This window comes from Bombus vosnesenskii, unplaced genomic scaffold (assembly GCF_011952255.1).
Source record: "Bombus vosnesenskii isolate JDL3184/JDL3185 unplaced genomic scaffold, Bvos_JDL3184-5_v1.1 scf7180000013295, whole genome shotgun sequence".
Taxonomy (NCBI): Eukaryota; Metazoa; Arthropoda; class Insecta; order Hymenoptera; family Apidae; genus Bombus; species Bombus vosnesenskii.
Window position 1 is genome coordinate 1,846,867 of NW_022882946.1, and position 22,772 is coordinate 1,869,638.

The 22,772-nt window shown below is 37.3% G+C and overlaps 6 protein-coding genes and 1 long non-coding RNA gene across 7 annotated transcripts; 3 read left to right on the plus strand and 4 right to left on the minus strand.

Annotated features, from left to right (window-relative positions):
• Positions 1-1,696: 1,696 nt before the first annotated feature.
• LOC117233248 (histidine-rich glycoprotein-like) lies at positions 1,697-3,070 on the minus strand. The gene is made up of 3 exons (XM_033493376.1): positions 3,028-3,070; positions 2,928-2,961; positions 1,697-2,471 (listed from the first exon to the last, which is right to left on the minus strand). The coding sequence occupies exons 1-3, from the start codon at positions 3,068-3,070 to the stop codon at positions 1,697-1,699; spliced, it is 852 nt and encodes a 283-aa protein (XP_033349267.1).
• A 2,076-nt stretch (positions 3,071-5,146) lies between these two features.
• LOC117233234 (histidine-rich glycoprotein-like) lies at positions 5,147-6,313 on the minus strand. Its single transcript, XM_033493363.1, has one exon. The coding sequence runs from the start codon at positions 6,068-6,070 to the stop codon at positions 5,276-5,278; it is 795 nt and encodes a 264-aa protein (XP_033349254.1). The 5' UTR covers positions 6,071-6,313; the 3' UTR covers positions 5,147-5,275.
• Positions 6,314-8,047: 1,734 nt separating this feature from the next.
• Positions 8,048-8,965, plus strand: LOC117233322 (histidine-rich glycoprotein-like). Its single transcript, XM_033493506.1, has one exon. It carries the CDS (start codon positions 8,132-8,134, stop codon positions 8,873-8,875), a length of 744 nt encoding a protein of 247 aa, XP_033349397.1. The 5' UTR covers positions 8,048-8,131; the 3' UTR covers positions 8,876-8,965.
• A 283-nt stretch (positions 8,966-9,248) lies between these two features.
• LOC117233321 (filaggrin-like) lies at positions 9,249-11,647 on the minus strand. Its single transcript, XM_033493505.1, has 2 exons — positions 10,620-11,647; positions 9,249-10,238 (listed from the first exon to the last, which is right to left on the minus strand). The coding sequence occupies exons 1-2, from the start codon at positions 11,407-11,409 to the stop codon at positions 9,757-9,759; spliced, it is 1,272 nt and encodes a 423-aa protein (XP_033349396.1). The 5' UTR covers positions 11,410-11,647; the 3' UTR covers positions 9,249-9,756.
• A 1,989-nt stretch (positions 11,648-13,636) lies between these two features.
• LOC117233285 lies at positions 13,637-15,073 on the plus strand. Its single transcript, XM_033493442.1, has one exon. It carries the CDS (start codon positions 13,698-13,700, stop codon positions 14,616-14,618), a length of 921 nt encoding a protein of 306 aa, XP_033349333.1. The 5' UTR covers positions 13,637-13,697; the 3' UTR covers positions 14,619-15,073.
• A 1,626-nt stretch (positions 15,074-16,699) lies between these two features.
• On the plus strand, positions 16,700-22,299 carry LOC117233332. Its single transcript, XM_033493530.1, has 4 exons — positions 16,700-16,864; positions 17,577-17,730; positions 18,603-19,105; positions 19,413-22,299. The coding sequence occupies exons 2-4, from the start codon at positions 17,596-17,598 to the stop codon at positions 19,627-19,629; spliced, it is 855 nt and encodes a 284-aa protein (XP_033349421.1). The 5' UTR covers positions 16,700-16,864; positions 17,577-17,595; the 3' UTR covers positions 19,630-22,299.
• LOC117233333 lies at positions 18,019-18,655 on the minus strand. Its single transcript, XR_004493297.1, has 2 exons — positions 18,581-18,655; positions 18,019-18,124 (listed from the first exon to the last, which is right to left on the minus strand). It is a non-coding gene; the product is annotated as an uncharacterized LOC117233333 (long non-coding RNA).
• Positions 22,300-22,772: the final 473 nt, after the last annotated feature.

The following is a 22,772-nucleotide window of genomic DNA, read 5'->3' on the forward strand; positions in this document are numbered from 1 at the left end:
TACGTTGACGCTTTATAAAACTGCTACAAAAGAAATTGCGGTTTTTAACTGAATTCCCTTTTGAATTTTTTACTTACGTATCGAGTCTCCAGAATTTTATCGTCCTCCGTTTCTCGCTCGTCAAATTACCACGAATTTATTTTACATCTCAGCGTCGCTAATTAACACAACAACGGTTTCGACCAAAAAACGAGCCGTTCCAATAAAAGAAATCAACAAAAGGCGAAAAGAGAAACAGAGTAAAAAAAAAAACAAAAAAGAATATTCCAATGTCTCTGTCGCGAATATTTAACTACAAGAGAAACCGATAAATCGCGGGCATCTACCGCGTATAAATTCCAGGAACGAGATGGTTGCGATGAAAAATTCTGTCCCGCGGCCGCGAAATTGCTCCGTACGAGTGGCTCGTTGGCGCGGCGAGCCGCGGTTAATTTTTCTCGTTGTTCGTATCACAGCGACAACAGGCTCTCCGCGATGAGACGACTACGAGGACGAGTGAATCGACGACGATGCTCGACAGTGCTCATTAATTTGGTCGAACGACAGGATTATTGTGCGATCGATCAAAAAGTACCAGAGCGAAATGGATTCGCTTCTCGCCCTTTTAACGCGCGCGTCTCCGCGAGTGTACAGCACGGTCGTTCGAGATCTACGAGCACGGGCACGACCGTTTCCTCCTTTTCTTTTGCGAGTCGCACGACCACTCCAATTAGATTAATTAAGCCAGCCACACGTACATGCGTCACGGGATAAAACAATGGCCTCGGGTGTTTCTGGCGAAGCGACGGGGTGGAAAGGAAGGGAAAGAGGGGCCACACAGTGGTGGAATTGTCACACGCCAGAGAATTTCAAGTAGATCCACTCGCTTGTATGCAATCTCCGGCCGAGAATGGGCAAGCGGCGTGATCGTGCGGCCTGCTGTAACATCCACGCTGCCCTAAAAGAAGCGTATAAAGCTCCGTTAATCCGTGTCTGGTGCACCGGAATCCAGTCTAGATAGACCCACGAATGGCCGCGGCAATTTCATTTGCAGAGGGTGGAATCGTTAATCAAACCCGTGGCACGGTGAATGCGCTAGAAGCCTGGCGACTATACTCGTGCCCGTCGCCACTGGTCCGCGTTTTTTTCCTTCTCTGTATATGAAATATATTTGTACCTGTATTTGTATGTTTACGTTTGTGTAGGTAGGTAATGCACATGGCGTGATAAAACGAAAATGCTGCGAAGAAAATGAGAAAAAAGAGGGAAATATGTATATGGATGTTTGTACGAGCCGGTTGCGTGTATAACGTTGCACGTTTCAAAAGGAGTCCTGCCATTGCGGCCGCACTTATGTCCTCGACTCCTCTCGTCATGCAGAACGTAAAAATTTATTGGGACGCGTTGCAATTTTAAGTAGTATCAACCCAGTTACCGTGCGCGTGTTTTTCGAGATTCCTGCTACAATTTTCGTTCTGTACTCCTAAGTAGGTTAGAATATAAAATTGACTTTATTAAATAATTTAACGTTTCGATGAAGTTCTTTTTTACATCCGTTTCCATCGCATACTGTGGCTGCAAAAAGTATTGGCACACCGCTGTATTTATTTAACATATAATACAATATAAATATGCTACAAATAAAGAATCCACAATGACATATATTTAATTAGAATAAGATCTATTTTATCAAAAGGATTAATAAAATATAAGAGAATTAGTACTCTATCTTATGTATCCACTTCCAGCCGCGATCACTTGAATCTTTTTTACCGTCAAGATAATCGTTGTAATAATAATCTTGGTGATCTTGGTCGCCACTGTATCCCTTATGATCTCTGCAATCGTGTCCCTGCTCGTAATAATCTCTTTTACCATAATGATCCGCCTCGTGTTCATCATAGTCGTGACGATCATCCTTATAATCTCCACCTTTCTCTTCCTCGTGACCATAACGATAACCGCCATCTTCCTCGTCGAAATCAGAATCATGCTCTTCGTCGTAAAGCTCGTTGTGATTCTGATATTCGTCCAATTCCTTTACCTCGTGACGACCATGAGTGCTATGTCCATTGTCATAATGGCCATTGTCGACCAACTTTTCACCCTTTTCACTTTCCCTACCTACGTGATGTTTATCGTAACGATCGTCGTCATGATGATGGTATGTCTTCCTTTTGCCATCATCGTCGTAATACCCGTAACCTTTGTCCAGGTTATCGTGACCTCTGGTAACTTTGTCCGCTTCGTGATAACGTTTGTAGCCCGTATCGGCGTGATCACTAGCTTTGCCTCGGTGAATAGCGTAACGATCGTTACCACCACGTTCCTCGTGTCGATGGAAATGAAAGGTAGCCGCTGGTTGCAGATCCTCGTAATTAATGCTCGTCGCGAAACTCACGGGCGCCAAAATAGCCAGAAGTATCAACAGACATGGACCTCCACGTACGGCAAACATATCGGTTTTCTTTAATCTCCTGCTGGCCGAGTTCCTATTTTTTGAAGAGGGCGCAAATGTGTATCTAAAGTTGGGCGATACGGTTGATTGGAAGAGTATATATTGATTCGCGGTTAGTGCTTCGTGTTTCGTCGTATTTTTCTTAGGCGAGTGGTTCTGAAAGTACAGCTCGGAAAAAGATTCGTTTTGCCTTTCTTTTTTAGGCAAGGGGAAAGCAAATTTGGAAATTGTATCGTATGTAGGTCGGAACGATCGGTGGATCGCGCGACGTACAGCTTCATAACGTAATGACATTTTTCTATCGATTCAACGTGAATTAATCGTACTGAGTATTTATCATTCGAGAATAGCGGTGAAAGTGATGAAGATAATGAAAAAGTAGCTTCGTGTACACTGGAAACTTTACGTATTTTCTATTTTATTTCTGTGGTTTGTATTATGATATTTTATATTTCTATTTCCATCACCATATACATTCACTCTAACATACCTGAGAAATTGACATATCAAAAATCCATACTCCCCTAAAAACCAGAAATAGTATATAAGCAAGCGAATTAGTTCAAAATGGACGAATAAAAGACTATTACTCTTCACAAGAGATTCTATATTTAAAGTGTCTTCCATCGTCATTTTCTTTACCTGTCACAGAATTTTGCAGCGGGTTCACAGCGTAAATGCAGTGCAGCGAAATAGCCAGTGCGAAGGATTCGTTTGCGAATATTCGTTCGGAAATGTTACGCGCCAAGTGAACGAAACTGGCGATATTACGGCAACGTAGTTGGCTGTTACAGCCAATATGATGCGGATGTGCGAAAATCTAACTTTTATATGTCTTTCACCTCGATGTACCGTATAATCACTGTTAGGAAAAACATGCAAAATTTAACCAACGTGACCTCCGTGAAGAGAAAAAGCATTGCCTGATGTCCGATCTGTGCTATGTTGGAAAACACATTTGCTACGTGTTACAGAAGTTAACGGACTGCTGTGTGAATTTGAATGTTTTGTAATCCGGTTTATCTACCTGACCGTAACGAGAGAAATTATATAATTTCGGTTGCGAAATATCGATATGTTGCATTAAATAATGACTTAGTCACTGACTGTTCCTAATTTACTGTTTAGTACAGATACGCTACATTATGTTTTACAAAATTCGTGCATGTTTCCAAAAAAGTGTACGAAACGTTTAGCAGATGTAGGCACATTGTTTAATACCTATATGATATATCAGAAATATACAGGGTGGTTGTTAACTGGTGGTACAAGCGGAAAGGGGGTGATTTAAAAATTTAAAAATTTAAAAATTTAAAAATTTAAAAATTTAAAAATTTAAAAATTTAAAAATTTAAAAATTTAAAAATTTAAAAAATTAACGCGTGATAAAGCGCACGCATACCGAGCGAAGATTCAAAGTCGATTTTCTCGAAAACAAAGCCTCAAACGAAAAATTTTTATTCTATATTTTCGACTTCTTTTTTCGCGTAGAATCACCCCCTTTCCGCTTGTACCACCAGTTACCAACCACCCTGTATAATATTATATTGTTTAAGAGATTGTTTAAGCTGGCGTCATGCAGTGTTTTAAAACGATTGCCTGACTTTTGAGAAAAAGATCATTTTGACCATTTTCTGTTACTTAATTCTTCGAGTTTTTAGATCCTTAAGAATGCAACCTTGTCTATGACGCTCATGGCTATAAAATAATTCACTGCAACCTTTTACGAGGAGAAAAGACACCGACCGATGAATAGCATTCTTCAAGATGGCAGAGATTACTAACTACTGTGTAAATATTATCATATCACATTTAAATAATTTGTATATATATAGTAGCTAATATTAGTATAATATTAGCATAATTCAAAATCTTTAAGAATTTAAAAACTTGAGGAGAAGCTAAGAGAATAAGTAACTGGAAATGCTCGAAATCATGACTTTTCTGGCCAAACAGCTATTTTGAAATACTCTACGCCTTGAAGAAATTAAGAAAGCAGAGAAGGGTGGAAATAGACAGAGAAAGTGCATTTTTCCTGATGTATATGTATCTCTTTAATCATAACAATATCAAAAAATTTGAAATTCGATTTAGTAGGTCAGGGAATCGGGTTGTTAAAGAAATCGCTATATATACATTTTTGATTCGTGATATCGGTATTTAATGTTGTCGCCATTTGTAAAAGGATCTAGATCAATCCCGTCTGCTATTAATTCTGGAACCTAGATTGCTTTACATTGTTTCCTATAGCATAGTTGTTGCAGTCGAAGTGTGATTGCATTACGTGGAATCCGTAGTCATTGTAACTGTTCTCGTGGAAACCTATTGATTCCTCAGCTGATCTCTACATTTCCTGGTATATATGTAGAGAGAGATTGTAAAGATACGAGGTTCATGTTTCAATGAGATTGAGTTATGAGAACAAATCAATAATTCGTGACAAAATTTACGATAATCGATATAACGAAAATTTTTATCAATTTTCTACATGAGATATAGACTAATGCAAAATCATTATTTCCCGAAATTCAGTTGTATACACTGTCCTGCTACTTTTACTTACTCTTACTATTGAATTCCTTTTAATTAATCGCTTTTTTTATAATCTGTTCAGATAGAAAACAAATTCAAAACCTTAAAGACATAAAATTATACAAAAGGTATGAAGGAATATATTCCAAAGAATAAAGGGAGAAAATTTAATCGTTAAGGGACGGTTTTTATTATTAAAACAAAACATGACGATTCACATTTCAATGTCTAAAATTAATCAACGATGTAGTAAAAAACAATTGAGACAACAAATATAAGAAAATTTCATTGCATTTGCTGCTTCTTTTAATGGTGTCCACCATGTCCACCGCCACCTCCATGGCCGCCGCCACCACCGCCGCCACCGCCACTCGAATATCCATGTTTCTTTCCTCCATGGTGCTCCTCCTTCTTCCCATAATCCTCGTGATGCGAGTAATGATCATCGTGTCCATGTTTTCCATGGTAACCTTTATGATCATCGTCGTAATGCCCCTTATCAAAGTGACCCTTCTTTCCATGATGGTCCTCATGATGTCCAGAATGATGATGACCACCCTTCTTGTGATGTCCATCTTTACTCTCATGGTGTCCATAATGATCACCATGTTTCTCATGATGACCTCCCTTGTGGTAGTCATCATAGAATTTGTGCTCTTTGTGATATTCATCCTTATGGGCTTTGTGATGATAACCATGGGTCTTCTCACCTTTCTTATGACCCTTTTTGTGTCCATATTTTGAACCCTTGTGCTCATCCCCATGCTCATGATGGTGCCCATGCTCTTCGTGCTCATCATGGTGTCCTTTTTTGTGCCCACCATGTTCTTCGTGATGACCTTCATCGTGATCCTTACCATAATGACCATGATCACCTTTGTCATGATGATGCTCATGTTTGTACCCTTTTTCACCCTTTTCACCATGTTCATCATGATGGTGTCCATGATGGTCGTGACCACCGCCTTCCTCATGATGGTGACCATGGTGGCTTGCTGACATTTCGAGGTCTCTTTTATTCCTCAGCTCCCTCGCCATGGATAAGGAGATAAACGTACAGATCACGGCTAAGCCGAGATACGGCCATAAACTCTTCGCCATGTTGGTTGCTTTGTAGACCAACGAGTGCTATCGACTGATCACATCGCTTTAAAGCAAAGCTTATATACCTACCGTCATAGTCGCGTTTCATACGTAACCGCTTTCGTTCGGTGGAATCGTTGCTCTCTGGTACTACACATCACCGCTGAGTGTTGTTCGAATAAACTTTTATTGGGAATAAAATTTTATTTGTTCATTCGTTCGTTATTTGATTTCAATCCCATATTTGTTTATTTGTTTATTCGTCCGCTGGTTATTCCAGTTCTTCTTTGTTTTATTTAATCTATTTTTCGTAATAAAATCTAAAGTTGCTATAGAACTGAAATATATAGTCAGATTATCTAGATAAATATCGTAATGTAAGCCTACCGATACATGGAATTTTTTTGAAAATTTCTTAAGATAGATATGCACAATATACATCAGATTTAAATAACTTTTTTCGGAAAAAAACTATATACTTAAATCAAATTGAAATAAAATTAAGCAAAGAAAGAAATTTATTTGTACTTTCCTGCAAATTTCAAATTATGAATGACTCTACTATACGTCGCAAGTAAAAAAATACGCTATAAACAATTAGCTATAAACAACAAATTATTGAAATTCATTCGTCATCATTTTGTTTATAGCATTGTTTATAGCATTGTCGTATAGCTTTCCAAGTCTCGTATTGTTGTTCATATATTCTTGACAGAGATTACTTTTCCGAGTAGGATAGAGACGTTAAGTGGCAAATATTGATTGCATTAATACGCTTTTTCCAAACGGCTAGGAACAGTCAGCGTTTTTCTTCATCTACGGAGCAATTAGCTGTGAAATAAATTAACGTTATTTACTCGAGACACGGAAAGTACAGGGACAAATCAAGCATCGCTAACGTGACACTCGATAAGAAGCCAATCAATTTGTAGACGGCTGAATAACGGTCGAACGTTTATTACAAAACAGCCGAGTAATATGAAAATATTTCACCGTTCACCGAACTTCTTTCTGCAACGATAGTTTCTCGCTTTCGTTCCCGATTCAGTATTGGGCAAAAGTTATTTCGACTGACAAATAAAAAGATGTACGAATCAATCGAACATGGATCGTAAAATCGAATCGAAATCAAAATTTTCACAAAGGGACCGAATAAATTGCTTTTTGAAAGGAATGAACGAATAAATCTAGTTTGAAGTTTGTTTCAACGAAATTATTCAATTAATTATACTCATTATTCGAAATGAAAGTTTACTACCTAAATTTCTTTCATTCTTGTCACAGATTTCTATCGGCACCAATTAATTTTTGCGAGCTGAATATGAACATAAGAAATGGAAATATTTCACTTTCGACGTAACAATTATTACATTCTGCGCAGGACGAAGAGATCAACTGTGTCGAGGAATTCCGTAAAAGGATAACACGATCGTTTTGTGATTGCTGAACAACATTTGTACTCGTACATATTCGCATTGATAAATCTAAAATTTTATACTTATATTACATTTATGTCATATTTATATCATATCTACATGTACGCAACTAAATCCGAAATAAAATTTCTTTTCAATCGCCCTAAGAGTAATTGAAAAAATGAAAAATCACTAATACAAAAACAAATGCATAATACAGAGTTCTTTGATATAGCTAAAATTCTAGATCATGGTGAAAACCCCAAATTTATTAAAAAATAGAAAGTACCGAAAATCAGCCCACCATTACGAAAGAACACATTGTCTGCATAATAACTTGGAAAAAACGTAGACGAGAGAAAAGTATTGTTTACATGTGTCTAAATCTTACCAACAGTTTGGACTAGCAATCTAGTTGCATAACGGTCTCGTTTGACGGCGCCGATCCGATCGAAATCGATGAATTGCCAACTGAACGGGTTAAGGAGACGTTACTTTCGCAACACGGTAAAGAGCCAGCGACGGAACCGCTGCTTCCTTAATATCGATTATTCCCCGTTCGATATATAATCCGAGCGTGGTTGCCGGATTAATCATACCGAGCGCAGCGTCGGAGTCGAACGTATCGATTGTATCGATCGAATTCCGACCGATCGGCACCGCTATGAAGTCTCGTCTAGCGATTTGTCTATTGTTTGCTTGTATCGTCTGTCAGTTGAGCTCGATCGTTGCGCGAGAGATCTACAAGGAAGACGATGATCTAGCTGTGGCAGCCTCCCATCATCATCATCATCACGAAGAGGGTGGTGGTGGAGAGCATCATTCTGATCATCACAGCAATCACGGTGATAAGGGTGAGAAAGGCTACAAGTCGTCTCACCATCAGGAGAAAGGGGAAAAGGGACATCATGACAAAGATCATCACAGTGGTCATTACGACGAGGGTGAAGGCCACAAGAAGAGTCATCATCATGACGATGGTTATTATTCTGAACACCATAAAGGAGAAAAGGGGGAGAAAGGACACAAATTCCACGAAGAAGGTCACTACGGAAAAGGACATAAGACGAAGGGACACCACGAAGTTCATAAATTAGACGAATTTAAGAAGGACAAAGAATTCTTCGATGAACACCATGATTCTGGACACCATGAAGATCATGGTGGTCATTACCACGAACATGGTCACAAGAAGGGTGGACACTTTAAGAAGGGACATCATGATCATGGAGATCACGAGGATCATTATGGAAAGAAAGGACATTATGAAAAGGGACACCATCATCACGATGATAAAGGACATAAGAGCGAAGGTGGGCACGATGAGCATCATAGTCATCACTCTCATCATGGCAAGAAAGGAGGACACGATGATCACAAGTCGTGGGGATTCAAGAAAGGACATTAAGCATGATTCCTATTGATTGTTATGTTTGTTGAACATCGTGTTATGTTGATCTTTGTATCTGATCGAAATAAATACAATTTCTAAAAGAAAGTTATTTGGTTTGAAATGAACTATTTTCTTGCTTGTAAAATTGTTTGTTGCTTAAGTAGAGTTATCTATCGCGATCATGCTATTTTGTTTCTATGAAAAATACGGTCAATTTATATTATAGGGAAAACATTAAAATACTTGGATCCTTTATGATGTTTATTACAATTGTAATTTACTTGAGTTAACATCAATTACTTTTTAAAATTATGATAACTATTTAAAAGAATCCTTAAATAATTATTAATTTTGTTCTATCACAAACTCTACTGAGATACGATCAGTTTATTTATAAAAATCTTCGTTTATTTGGATAGCAGAGTGAAACAGTCTAGGATTCAGCGGTTATGTCAAAACTTTTGTTTAGCAATACTTCTGTTCTATTTGACAGATTCGAATCTATCGATTTGTAGTAAGTTTCCCAATACTTTAAGTTTTTGCATTAGACACGTTACGCTACACTAGCAGCCCTTAAAAAATTAGGTCAATAACACTTTCTAAATTTATATTTTCCAATTACATCACTCGATTAAGTAACAGTTAAGTAACAGTAACACGATTTAAATTCCGCATTTCAAATTATTCCTGATCTATTTTTGTAGTTAAGTGCCACATATTTTAGACATTTTTAGACATATCTAGACAAAAAAATTTTGACATAAAAATTAACATTAGGAAGAATCACAGTAGTTATGCTCTATTTTTTTTTATTATTATGGAACGTAGTTTACGATATAAACAAAACAACAACACGGCCTGTAATATCACCGATACAGTAAATGATACGATATCGATCAATCATCTCCTTTATGGAACTCGTGTATTCTATCCGATTTTGAATCCTCTTCGACATTATAATCCTCGTGGTTTGAATAATGCGACTTTTCGCCTTCTTCGACCTGTTGACCTTCATTCTGGTTGTCATAGTGTCCCTTATCGTAACTTCCTTTCTCTCCATGATCTTGATAATCACGTCCAGAAGAATGATGTTCGCCTTTCTTAAAATCACCCTCGCCGGTCTTGTAACCTTTGTCGAATTCCTCGTACTCCTCGAAATCACCCTTCTTATAATCATCGTCGTAAAAGTCCGTTTCCTTCTTGTATTCGTCCTTGTGATAGACATTGTGGAAACCATTAGTTTTCTGCCCCTTCTTATGGTAGGACGAATGCCCGTAACTACTTCCTTCTTTGCCTTTCTCTGCCTCCTTGCGGGAACCATGTTTTTCATCTTCGACCACGTGTCCCTTTTTGTATTTACCTTCGTTCTTATGGTATCCTGAACATTTAACAGCGATTATGCGAATACAGATTCAATTTACTACGAGGGTATTGATTATAAATCAAGTATACTACAATTTGCAAATAGAAGCATTTACACTTGCTACTAAAACTTCATTTTTTCTTCTTAACCCATTAACGACCGAGCAGTCGAATAATGTTTAAAGATCGCATACTCATTGTTAAAAAATCTAAAGGAAGTAAGTTATTATGGTAAACAACTAAAAATTTTTGCTCCAAAATCGTATTAAAATAATGGATATATTACGAAAGTCCAGATATTAGAGGAAAGGATTTAGCAGTAATATCGAACCATAACATCTACGAACATAATTTCGCATGATCATCATATATAACAAACCTTCAAAAGACAACAAACCTTCCTCGTGTCCACTATCGTCGCTGCCAGATTCCGCTTTACTAAACTCTTTCTCCTTCTTATATCCCTTTTCTCCCTTCATCACTTTCTTTGAATACTCTTCATTCGCGTGTTTCTCTCCTTTTCCTTCCTCCAAAAAACCTTCATCACCCTTAGATCCACCGATTGCCTCATGATCGTAACCATCACCATGGTCGAACGTTTTCACCGATCCACCGTGATATCCATCGTGAATCTCTCCATCGATATCATCCCAATGATCAGTCTCTTCCTCTCCTCCTTCCTCGTCGCTATCATCCTCCATACTTTCCTCGTTACTATGATCCTCGTCGCCGCTCTTCTCCTGTGTTTCTTCTTTGTCATTCCCCTCGTTCTCGACGACCTTTCCATCAACGTAATACGGGACGCGTAGCAGAGGCTTGGTAGAGGCTACTGAGTGATCCAGCGATTGCTCGTTACCGTAATTGACAGTTCCTTGGTGGTTGGAGCGCACAACATCCTCGGCGCTTACATAGGGGTGCAAAAGCGTCGTTTCAGGAACACTGTGTGCAACAGGTGTAGCAACGTACTGCACGACGTCCGGTGCATGGTAGTACCGTCCACTTCCGTGATTGCTGTACTGAACGTAGTAAACCGGAATACCCTGTTGCTGATTGTACACGTAGCCACTGGCCGTCCCGTCGAGATCCTCCGCCATCATCTTCGTCAACGTCATACGCTCGTTCGCCGTTGGAGCAGCGTCGCTCTGGCAAGTTAGAAGGAACACGCACACTAGTGCTCTGGATAACATTTTATGGTAACGCAGATGTACAGGAATTGGTACAATCGGCAAATTCAAACGAGAGAATCTAATACCAATATTAGTTGAGTAACGTACGACGAGCGAGTTGCTTTAAGAAATTAAACGTTCGCCTGATTGATCTATGGTTAGTGTTATTGCCAGTGAACCGGAATACACACTGGTATGTCTATGAATCGGCGACTTCGCCTTATATATACACGTGATTCGCTGGGTGAATAAGGGATCGTAGAGTGGAACCGAGAGTATTCCACGGTCGAGCTCGATAATTCAAGTACACCGTGTTATTGACGGCTACCCGGCCTGTCCGCCGTGCGTTCTAGGGAAGCATGGGTGATTTGCGTAATGCATCGATACGACACTGGCATGGCCATTGACCGATCGCTTGTCCCCTTTGGGATACCTTTGGTCATCGTCATCGAGGATTCTATCGGGTTTTAATGTTGCAAGATACTTAGCTCCTCCTTAACTTTTTTATTCTCAAGTTACTATTTGCATGAAATACTATTTACGAAATTGTACGAAAGGTATAAGTGATTTATACAGAAATGTTGATATTTAGGAACGTGTAGAAATGTACAGAAATTTACGAATAGAATATAAGACAATTATAATTTCATGGTTAGTCTGGGCTGGAAGTAAGATTGTAAAAATCAAAGGGGGTAGTAGATAAATTTTAAACTGTTAATTTAGCGATGGGTAACGCGATACTTTTAAGAATCTGCGAAGCTGTAGTGAAATTATAATAAGTTTAATTTAAGTAAAATATTATATATTATCGTTGCATAATATCCAAATGGACAATGAGAAATTTACGCAATTTGTTGTCTTTAAAAAAGCAACATGTGCAAGCATGAAACCGAATGGTAAATGCGAAATTCTGAAATTTGGATGTAATTTGAAATGGACGAGTTTATGATACTGGCAGGATCATTCGCGTGACGTTCTATAACCCGCGAACACGTTCGACAGCGTGAAAAGGAAGCCAGAGGCGATTCGAGCGGCAATTATTTGCAGCTCGATGTTGCTGCTTGATTGGTTCCGTAGGATCGGACGAGGAATTTTAAAAAACAATTTTTAACAGCGTAGCAGAATCGAGTTTAGCAATGTGCAAAACACGATGAGTCTAATGGAAGCTTACACCTCGTAAAAGTTGAATTATAAGAAACATCGGTGTTATGCAATGAAATTCTCGTAGTGTTACAAATTCACACGAGGTGTTGGTAGTGGTATTAGATATTTGCTATGAAAGTTAATACTTTACTATTGATCCTTCTATTCCAGTATAAACTATTTTCTAGTTCTATCATTTTGTCATTTTTAAGTACAGTATTATTTTTATATTTAAAGCAGTACAGGTAACTTAAATTTAATTTACTTTAATTTAAATTTAATTTAACTTGATGTCTAAATCCATAAACGACCGTGTGTACAATCTTACTTATTAATTACTAAACATTCTACTAGTTAACAAAGTTCTTCAAATAATCATTTCATCCCACTAACCTAAAATCTACTGTTGTGTAAACTCGACCGTTTGCAAGATTAAACTCGGTAAGTTCTCAAAGACACTACACTTTCTCACAGAAGAAACCGCAATTCTTATGTAAAGGACGCAAAGGAAAGTGCCGAAACACCTATCGTTTCTCTAATCCCACCGCGCCTATTATCTACCCAAGGCTGGCATAGTTTCTCTCCAGTTCTAAAGGTGTATCGAACGCTAGATTAAGCACAGGACCTTGCACGTAACAAAAGAAGCCCGAGGTCACGCAAAAATTTCATAAAATCGCCAAAACTTCCACAGAGCCTATTCTTTTCGATGCATAGCTTCTGTAGCCATCCTGAGCGAGAGGCGATCGCGCCGATCGCTCGAGCGGACCGCATGACATATAAAAGAGCTCGGCTGATTTCGTCGCGATTACAGTAGAACCGAAAGTGTTTCCGTGAGCTGGCGTGTCCCGAACAGTATCCAACAAAACGATCCAGAACAACGAGAATACTGTTATCTATCCAACATGTATATAATTTAAATTGAAATCTCAAATATTGGAAGAACAACTAGAATGTTAAAATTAGGCTAACATGTATATAATTTAAATTCAAAATTCAAAATTTTAAATTCAAAATTTTAAATTCAAAATTCAAAATTTTAAATTCAAAATTCGAAATTCGAAATTCAAAATTCGAAATTCGAAATTCAAAATTCAAAATTCAAAATTCAAAATTGAAATCGAATAAGCTTTGAAGCCAAAATAAATTTTGGTCATTTCACCAAGAAAATGAGAATCTTCAGAGAGTGGCATACTATTAATGCAGCGTTCTGCATACATGTGTACTCGACGATCATAATTAGTATCACGCAAGCTGATAAATTGCATCATGATGTTTGGGAGAGATATGAATCAAAAAGTATTGAGAAGAAACAAGCTTTCAAAGAAAGCGATGACGAACCATCCTATAGAACGAGCTTTCAGAAGATGTTGATACCCATAAAAGAACCACGCGTGGATAAGAATTTCCGAATGTTTCGAATGCCTTTGGAGCCAGACGCAGAGATACTGCCGGCTCACTACACAGGTGTCAAGCCTCCCGGAGTTGATCATATGGAACTGAAACACGCAGACTCTCAAATTTCTCAAACCGTTCCCAAAATTGAATCTTTGAAGAAGATTGAACAGGCCGGTAATCAACAAGTGTCTAAAAACCAAGAATCTGCAAGTGTAACTGGTGAAAAAGGATATCAGAAGGCCTCTTCGTTTGAGAAAGCATATAAAGGTGAGAGTTTGAAGAAAAAAGAGAAGACACGATATATTGAAGCTGGTGGAAAGAAGAAAGTTCATGAGAATAGGGAAGACAATTCAGGTCAAAGGGCAGAACAGATTGGAAGTAAAAAAGGAGGCAAACATAAAAAGAAGGACAGCAGTCAGGTGGATCACAAGGCAGCTGGTTATCGTAACGTTTATCACAAAGACGAGTATAAGAAGAATCATGATTTTTATGATAATGATGATCACGGCGGTCATTCGAAGGAACACGGAAGATATAAAGAGAAATACGTTGCTATCGAAGGCAAATTCAAGAAGGGTGACGCTCACGATTTCAGCTTCGACGAATCAGAACTTCGTAAGCGGAAAATATCGGGGAACTCCCAAGCTGGTGGAGAAACCAAAGGTCACAAGGCTCGGCGTAGTTACGGTTGATTCTTTAAAAGCTACCAGGGATTCGCAAAGCAGGCAAACAGAAACGTCGGTGAGAGGTTTGGCTTCGGTCAAATGAAAGCGCGTTCACTCGCGTGCGCTTTTCACGAAGGCTGAAACTATTTGCGTGCACGAAAAGAGCGTAGATCTTATTTGTTAAAATAAATTGAAAATGTGTTGTGATTCGTTACTGCTTTATGAATATGCCTGCCTTTAATTTATTACACGTTAGTTTACCCCGCAAACATATTGATATTTATAATGCGATAAGTCGATAACTGAGAGAGATTGTATTATATGTGCTAATTAATTGTTTAGGTATTGCGATATATTTGGGTAATTACAACGCAATTTGTAGATCGATATTACTGTGAAGTTTCTTCAACTTTTACAAATTGCTACCTGTTTTGTATGTTAAGGGTGGACCTATATGTTATATACGAATATCTTTTATATTATATTATTGAATATTTCACGTCATGAGATGTTTCTTTTAATTTGATATATTTATACAATTATTAATGCACGGTTGGTGAACGTATTTAATTTCATCTTCTTCATGCTGGATTTTATGTTTCATATTTAATTAAAAACGCTTTATTCTTGAAGGAAATTTTCTACAAGAAAGACACTCCACGTTTAAAAACACTCGCTTTAAGATGGAAGGAAAATTCGTTTACATTTGTGGAACATATATTTTCGTCCACTTCTCTTCACCTTAACTAGAATAGCAACCTTCCTAGCGATCCAGAATTTCTCATTTCGAGTGTCATTGATTCGACAGGCGAATCTGGAGATCCAAAATACACTCTCGCATTTGCCGCTACTTCATCAGGAACGTATTGTTCAGTTTCCTTTTTTCTTCGCTGGTTTTATTTATATGATGCACGGGATCCCCTCGTTTCACGTGTCAGCAAGCCCCTGATTAATGGATATTAATAATGTAATAAATTGTAATCTTTCGGTGTATCGGATGAAGTGAGAATAAAAGAGAATAATTGATGCAAGCACGTCTATTTTTATATATAGATACATGTACATATATATATATATATATATATATATATATATATGTATATATATATATATATGTATGTATATATATATGTATATATATATGTAATATATATATATATATATATATATATATATATATATATATATATATACATATAGCATTGTCTCATTATCTTTATTCGAACATATGATAGTCTACAGTCCTCGTGTACCTGTGAATGCTTCTAAACTGAGTAGGCAGGTTTGTTTTCTCTTGGAAGTGTTATTTTTGAAGATTTATAGCGCGTTTGGTTTAGATCGCGATATAATAACAACCACCATATTTTCATGTCTATTGATGGATATTACATAATATGTATTTTTATGCTCCAACTTTTTATATCTTAAAGTTGCTTTCGTTTCGAGCGAGAAAAGAGCTTTCAGTGTTTCAAAAGAATTTTCTACGTGAAATGGAAACAAAAGATCATGTAAATAACGATATTTTTACGTTCCAATAAACACGAAGTTTATGAAAAAAAAACTGCCTAGTTACTCTAAAAGAAATATCTACACAAAATTTCTCTTACTTTATACGTTCAATATTATTCTGTTGAATGACTAACACAAACTTCTCTATCTGAAGAAAGAGACCGGTCGAAGTCAGGAAGGATTTCATTCAAATCCAAACATTTGCCCCTTGTAACGAAAGCAGAATATTCCTAAAGCAACCATTTGCACCTTTAATAAAATCAGAAACATGTAGGTAACTTACGTGAAACAAGCCCGTATCCGGTGACCCATTTAACCATTTCTGTACCTCTATTTCGCTACCCCTTTGCGTTCCTCTATCTTACATACGTTCAGGCACGAGCGTATGATCCGCGCTGAATTTATATCGTAGCTATACACTTGTCTCTACGATACCTAAGTGCATACGCGTTTGTAGACCGGCAGAAATCTTGATGTGCTAGTGTAGAGTTACGGATTCTCTCAATCTTGTATACGCACACATATACACGCAACACATCAAGACAAAAGTGACGTGTGCACACGCCACTATACGAACGTATATGTATGCGTGTGTATGTCCATATAAGTCTATGTACGTAACGTATGCGTATGTGTGAGCGCGCGTGCGTATAGATAACCGTATATCAGAGGCGGTGAAACGCGGTGCGAGTAATACATAAATCAGCTGGTCTGCAGGCTGCCATATCATTTCGTACAACGGTCATGAATGAATAGAGCCGTGTGTGAGTTATCGTTTTACCTGCTCTTTCAAAATCTAACGCAGCTCGCGGGTCTTCGGTTTCTCGTACATTTATGTAATTCGCGCGTCACATGTATCGCCAAGCTCGTACACTGTCATTCACAAGTGTGTGAAGTTGCGTATATACGAGCAAATTCCGCAACGAAACATAACACGATTAATAATTTCTTATACATATAATAATAATTCAGCGACACGATAGCCTCGACATCGTATCGAATTAGAAAAGCGAAAAAATTAATCCGCTTGATCACTAATGGTAAACACCATACACGTCGGAGGAGCAAGATTAATACGGTCTTAAAAAATCATATTCGGGGATGATGATGTCGAGTGTTTTTGAGCGCCACCTGGATAATCCGTGTTTGCTGTTTATTTCGACGACGATCAAACAACTCGTTGATTTCACGGTTATCGAATTAATTTATGGGATAATATTTTATTATGACATTAATTTATCTTTGGCGTGAGTTTGTCTCGTACTCTCGTTAACCGAAATATACGTACATACGTACATAGATTTTTTGGCTGACGTTTGAAACATCGAACGATTAAGCGAATCGAGATACAATATTATACGTAAGAGGAGGTAAATCCTCCGCGTATATGCGCGTTTCAATCGATTGCAAGTAAGCTAGAAGTAATTTAAAAAATGTAACATAGCGATCGAAGGAAAATGTTATTTTATCGGAAAGGAGCACTGAACGAAATGAAATGGCTGCGTCGCTCTTGAAAATGTATAGTAGTTCCATCCGCAAATGCCTCAGACATGTTTCGAAATACTGTCGAATTGGAAGCAGGAGAGCAACTTTTCATTGTACGGCAAAAAATTTGAAAGTAAAATGCAACGTAAGTGCACTTTTTACTATAGTTGTAGATTTAATCTGCAATGGTTACGTATATAACCTATACAGAAGTACAATTACATCGTCCACACTTACATTTACTTTAATAATTAAAAAGCATTGTACAAATTACTTGTGTATGTATAACTTACCTGTATTTCGTTGAAGAAAATATTCATCGCTTCGATCTTCTTATACAAACGTGCAATTTTAAAGCTTCTAATATGAAATTAATGTCGTCCACAAATCCAATATACGTTTCCGCACATTTAATTTTACTGGAATATGTCTGTTCTCTTTATATAATATTCTCTATATTATGTTTCAACTTACATCACGATGTTACATATCGTAGAAATTAGGGCTAATTTTTATACGCGTATGCTTACTATTCTAACCTAGAAATTAATTACAAATTCTATATGTCGTAATTTCACACATTACAGTATATATTTTATTTACAATACACAATTCGTTAATTTTGTCGATTTGTCTATCTCCTCTTTATCTTATCTACAGTAGTGATCATATAAATAGTAACATGTTTCTTCATAATATGAAATAATTATTGCTACATTCGCATGAGTGACGATTCGTTCAAATAATCAAAATTCAACTGTAATATTTTATTCAAGGTATTACGCATGAATTATGAATTTACTAAAACAACATCCCCGATAACAGTCTAAATCAATAAATCATAACATGTGTAATTTAACATATTACTCAATAAATATTGTACTATTTAATGAAACTCTTCAAACAGACAACCATTTTATGCCAAAAATCCAACAAAAAATTCGAACATTTACAGAAGACCCTACTTATATCTTTGAAAATTCCTGTGTACTTACAAATTGATCAATGGATTTTCAGGATAAACCATTTTTCACAACTCGTTTAGCTCTACCTCCCGATTACGAGAACGTAGCAGATTTCATGTGCGAAGCATACTACAAACACGAACCGGTAGTCATCAACATTGGTCTCGGAGGTACAGAGGCCCCACCTATTTGGAGACGTATGATGCTAGAACAAGTAAAGGCCGGATACTCGATCATCGCTGAGAATCGAGAAAATTGTATAATTGGCGCTGCCCTAAATTGTATAACGGACCATAACGAACAGAAAATGTTATGCAAATTGGCAAGATGCTGCGAGGACGGACCTCTTCGCGATCTTATCGAATTTTTCGCTTTCGTACTCGAAGCACCTAAAATTTGGGAACGTTTTCCCGTAAGACTTATCTTTGAACAATGCAGTTTAGCAGTAAGTTGTGAGTATCAAGGTTTAGGAATCGCCAAAAGATTGATCCAGGAAAGCTGGCACTTGGCACGCGACTGTGGCTACCGATTGTTCAGACTAGATTGCAATAGCAGGTAATGCACAAAAGCTTTCGTAACGACGTAAGAATGTAAAAGTGTTGAAAACTATCTGGAAATCGATCGGTTAAAATTTAGCTCGTCAGCCATAAAAAGAAAGCATTTTGCGATATTCGTTGTCTTATAGGAAAGCAATAAAAGATACGAAAGTTTCATTCCAACTGTATTAAAACAAAATAACTCGAGCACTACATCAGCAACTATCTCAGACTCTCGTTTTTTTATGTACTTAGGATAAGAAGTTGCATTCTTTTCTTAAATGTATAAGTCCATCAACGATCTAATGAAATTCTTTTCGACACAGCTATTGTGCAAAGATAGCCCAAGGTTTTGGATGGCCAATGATCTGGGATATACCATTCGATCAATATGTGAAAAACGGTAAAGTCATCTTCAACCATGTTAAGGAACCACATACTACGTGTCGCGTCTTCGTTGATCATTTACGATATTGTAAAACCTACTGCCTTCCTTACAAGGATTGTAAAACAATAACATCTGCTCCGTTTCCAGAAAAGTAAAATAAATGTTCTTACATTGTTGCGTTTGTCAATTATTAAAATTGTTAATATTCATCGAAGATGATAATCGATAATCCTCGGCCTTTTTATTTCTAATCCTGCTACGTTCTATGGATTATTTTAGGTTCAATAACGTTTCTTTCTTGACAAATCTCTTAAGTTTGCAGAAAGTATAAAAGACTGATTGTTTGGGATACTTGACTTCTCGTCTTCGGAATTTATAAATATAATTAGAGGAAAGATATTCATTCTCGCTTTAGTCTCCACGAATACGCAGAGTTCGACGGCTCCGGTGCTATAGGTCGTGTGAAAGTTTGCCAATCGAAGAGAATAAAGCGGTGGTAACATTTAAATGAAATTCTCGATATTTGACTTGTAAGCCCCGTCTCGATACGAAGCCGGATTTCGAAGCGCAACTTTTGTGAACGATGGAATTACAAATACCGTACAGAATCGTAGACAGTTTCCAGTCGAGGCGAATTCGGTTGCTAAGTTCGATTCGCGGAATGAAAGCTCGACATTGCGGGACGTCAATTGAACGCGTCTGTCACGACCGCAGGAGAGAAATAATAGTCGTCGAACGTGGCGATTCGTTGTTGTAACGAGGTTCCGCCCGCGGAATGAAACCGATCCGCGACACATAAATCGCGTTCCGTGTATTTTTACTGTCGACAGGTTTGAAAGTGGCCGGCAAATTGCCGACCGAATTGATCTATTGCCGGCTCAGTTGACTCATTTGTAAAACAATTTCAGACAGACGCCCGATCGTCCATTACCGGCTCAGTTATTGCCAGAATTCGGATGCGGCGTCTGCAAACACTAGCCGCCGCTATGATTTAACCATGCGATCGTGGTCGTTTTATGAGATAGGCATTCAATCGATGGAAATCGATTATGTAGAATCATAAATGAGTTGCGCAAAGTGAAATCTACGAAGTATCACGATCGATCTATGAATACGATTTAATCTGTTAACCCGTCTAATTTAATTGCTAATATTTTCGACATTATAATTTCTTAATTTAGAAATCACAGAAATTTTATATGTCAAATCGTTAGAATTTTATCCTTTAATTTCTGTTAAGAATAAATTATATGGTATTTATATTTGCATAGATCACAATTGGCCTTAATTGGGCTCATTGTCCTGCTTAATTCCGTGATGGTGGGAAACTCTTGTTCGCATATTTCACGACACGGTTGTAAAAATCGGAGAAAATCATGTATTTTGCAAGAGAACGTAAGACAAATTCTTGAAGAGCTTCGTAAAATACAATAATGTACAAAAATCATAGGAAATCATGAATTTCCCTAAGAAACATACAAAATTCATCGAAGTAAAAATTGAATTTGGTTGTCTATTCTTTTTTTCCACTCCTTTCATATCGTTCCACGTATTCTACAAACTATAAATTACATATACACGATTCTTCGATCTCATCTAAAAACTATAAAATGGTTTTCGTGTTTGAGGAAGATATGTTACATAAAAAAAATTATTCACAATAAACGGAAAGTATCTTTTGCTACAAGCAAAAAGCAAAGTCCATGTAACAGGTACATTTGCTTTCGCAGTCGCTTATATACACAAAAAACACGACTTTCCATAATAAACAACGGGGAAATATCATGCAGACATACGATACGTATAGTATTAAGTCCCGCACAAGCATCCGGTCGGATGTTAAGCCAATATGTAACCGGAAGCTCTGTTTGTCGAGCGGTTTAAACGGAAAGGCGCTTTTGCCCTGGTGCAAAACGAACATAAGAAGAATTAAACGAAACGTTCTACAAAGGAACACGAGAAAGTACGAACTTTGCGAAGATAAAGAAGTTTTTCTCAAGTGAGACCATATTACTGCTTAAAATTTTCTGAACCTCTAACGTTCATTATTAATCTGAACACTGTTAAAATTCACATACAATTTCTACAGATCGATCAAAGTGTACAAACACTTATGAACGGTAGTGTCGAACACATATTTTTCTTAAATAATTAAAATTTTCTAATAATATAAAGAACATCAAAAATTATACACGTTATAATTAAAATACAGAAGTAAAATTATACGAACCAAAGAAACAGTTCAACGCATACTGACGCGACTTTAAGTAGAATAAGCATCGAACCGTGTTATGTCAGACGCGTTCCACTGTAAATAAGTAAATACTTGCTTGTAGATTCAACTAATTGTACTAAAGAAAATGTTATTTCTATTTTTCATTATGTATTATCGGGAATAAATATTATTGATGATTTATTTACAATAAATGGATTGCACAGATGTTGATTAAACAGAAGAACGATGGTTGTTTAACGTGAACTAATCACAATAACGCACTATAATTTAGACAACTCAATAGTTAATTTGCAAGTCTCGTCACCACGGACCCAACGCTCTCTCTCTCACTCTCACACGGACCATACTCTCTCGACAACACTCTAGCAACACTATCCCGACAACGCAACTCGCACTCTCTGACTTTTCGATTCACACTCTCTGGCTTCTCCACTGACACTGACTGTTCTAACATCCCTTTACCTTTTCTTAAGCCCACAACGCACGTGTTCCACAACAGGATCACGTAAGCCTTTTCTACGAAACTATTCAATCGAAGGACCGACGACACATTGATGGGGCCGATGGCGTCGCCTCGGCTGTCGCGACATTGTTTATATTTCACTCGATATCTCTTAGGCCTTTTATCCATTACGATCACAATACTACGATTATTTACGCACGGTGGCGTATTATTAACATATTATTACTCTATGAAACTATATTGACGACTATATTTTTTTGAAATAAAAATTATCACGTACGGGCAAAGAACCTTTTGAGTTGTTTTATCGTAATTAAAGTAGAAATTGTTTACGCAAACATTAAGACTATAAAATAAAATATTCTAGCCTCGTGACAACAATGATATTCAGCCTTCGTTCGGCGAGGATTAAGCAACTATTGTAAATCAACTTTTATCAGAAGACGTGTCATTCATTCGAATTATACGCGCCTTTTATGGCCTGTAAAATCGAGTCGTGTGACGAGAAATTAGCGTATCCGCCATTTTGCTCCGCCGTAAAATTTCACCCATTTCCTCTTTTTTCGCGGATGCAATGAAATTCTTTTCATCGATACGAC